Genomic DNA, 1270 nt, shown 5'->3' on the forward strand with positions numbered 1-1270 from the left:
TGGTACCACGGTGCAAGCGCTGTGGAACACTTCGGCCCACATCTCGGCAGCCGACAACCAGAGAGCGCAGCAACCTGGTCACGCGGTGGCGGAGGCCGAATGGGAGGACATCAGGAAGAAGGTCCGCCAGCTAAAGGGGGACCTGACGCACATCAAGGCCGAAAATGAGAGCATCAGGTCCGAGAATGAGAACCTGAAGGCCAAAATTAAGAAATTGGAGGAGGAGCGATCCAGAGTGGCTGCGAGGGCTCCTAGCCCTCAACCCACTCCGAGGTTGAGGAGGATGGCGACGCGGCCGGCGATTGTCGAGTCGGAATCGGAGGGGGAGAGTATGAGGGGGACGATCATTTTCCTCCCAGACCCCCCCCTGACCCCTCCTGCCGCCCGCAGCCTCGGGAAATTATTCCACAGGCAATTAGGCCCCCGCTTAAGGGGGTCTCTCATATTATTGAGAGAGAGAGAGTGGCGGAAACGGATTCCGCTGCTCCTTCCAATGCCGGTCTGGAGGTGGCCGTGGAGAAGCTCATCCCAAGGCTGCTTGCCAGTATGGGCATCCATCCGCCCGTACCTCCGCCTGAGGAATCCGAATCGGCGATGGACGTGGAGGCTGAGGAGCATCGTCGCCCCTCCTCCTTCCCCCCAACGGCCGTGATGGGGGGACAGCTGAACCCTCCCGGACCCCGGAAGTGGTTCCCACTGAGGGGGGCCGCAAGGCCCGGAAAAAGAGGAACAAGAGAAAGAAGGGGAAGAAGGGGAAGGAGGGCGCTGCGCCCCAGGTCAGTTCAACCCCGGCAGTTCCCCAAGTGAAGGGGAAGGAAAGTGCCCAGGGAGGCCCCGAGGGTAAATTGAGGGGGCTCGTAGGTCAGAAGGAGGGACAGAAGGGGGGAATCGCTGCCGCCTCACGAGAGGCCGGGAAGAAAAAAGTGCAGCCTGCTAGAGGGGTCGCGACCCGCTCCTCCTCCCAGCCGACCACGTCGGACGGCTGGAATAAGGTTGTAACGTTTCGTTTTTCTGCGTGCCGGATTTCGCTCGCCGGAGTCCGGATCCGTGTGAGAGGCGATGAGAGAGTGTGTGCGAGTGAGTGCGCTATTTACAACTTAGATTTATTGGAGACTCTAACTACAAAATACTATTTACACTGAAATATTTACATTTAATATGAGCAGGGGCGCGGTCGCAGGAAGCGGGGACGCCGGTTGAATCGGGCAACGCGTGCGTCTCCAGGAGTTAGGAACGGCGATCGGTTGAATCGGGCAACTCGGTCGTCGCG

General features: G+C 59.6%; 1 protein-coding gene across 1 annotated transcript in view; it reads left to right on the top strand.

Moving 5' to 3' along the window:
• Nucleotides 1–1270, top strand: part of LOC116853467 — a 10071-nt gene that overhangs the window by 1195 nt on the left and 7606 nt on the right. The window contains exon 4 of the mRNA XM_032834576.1: nt 62–329. Within this exon, the coding sequence (XP_032690467.1) occupies nt 62–329 (268 nt within the window). The remainder of the gene's footprint in view (nt 1–61; nt 330–1270) is intronic.

Source organism: Odontomachus brunneus, unplaced genomic scaffold (genome assembly GCF_010583005.1).
Source record: "Odontomachus brunneus isolate Ranch 3 - 2012 unplaced genomic scaffold, Obru_v1 Obru_scaffold_328, whole genome shotgun sequence".
In the NCBI taxonomy this organism is placed as follows: Eukaryota; Metazoa; Arthropoda; class Insecta; order Hymenoptera; family Formicidae; genus Odontomachus; species Odontomachus brunneus.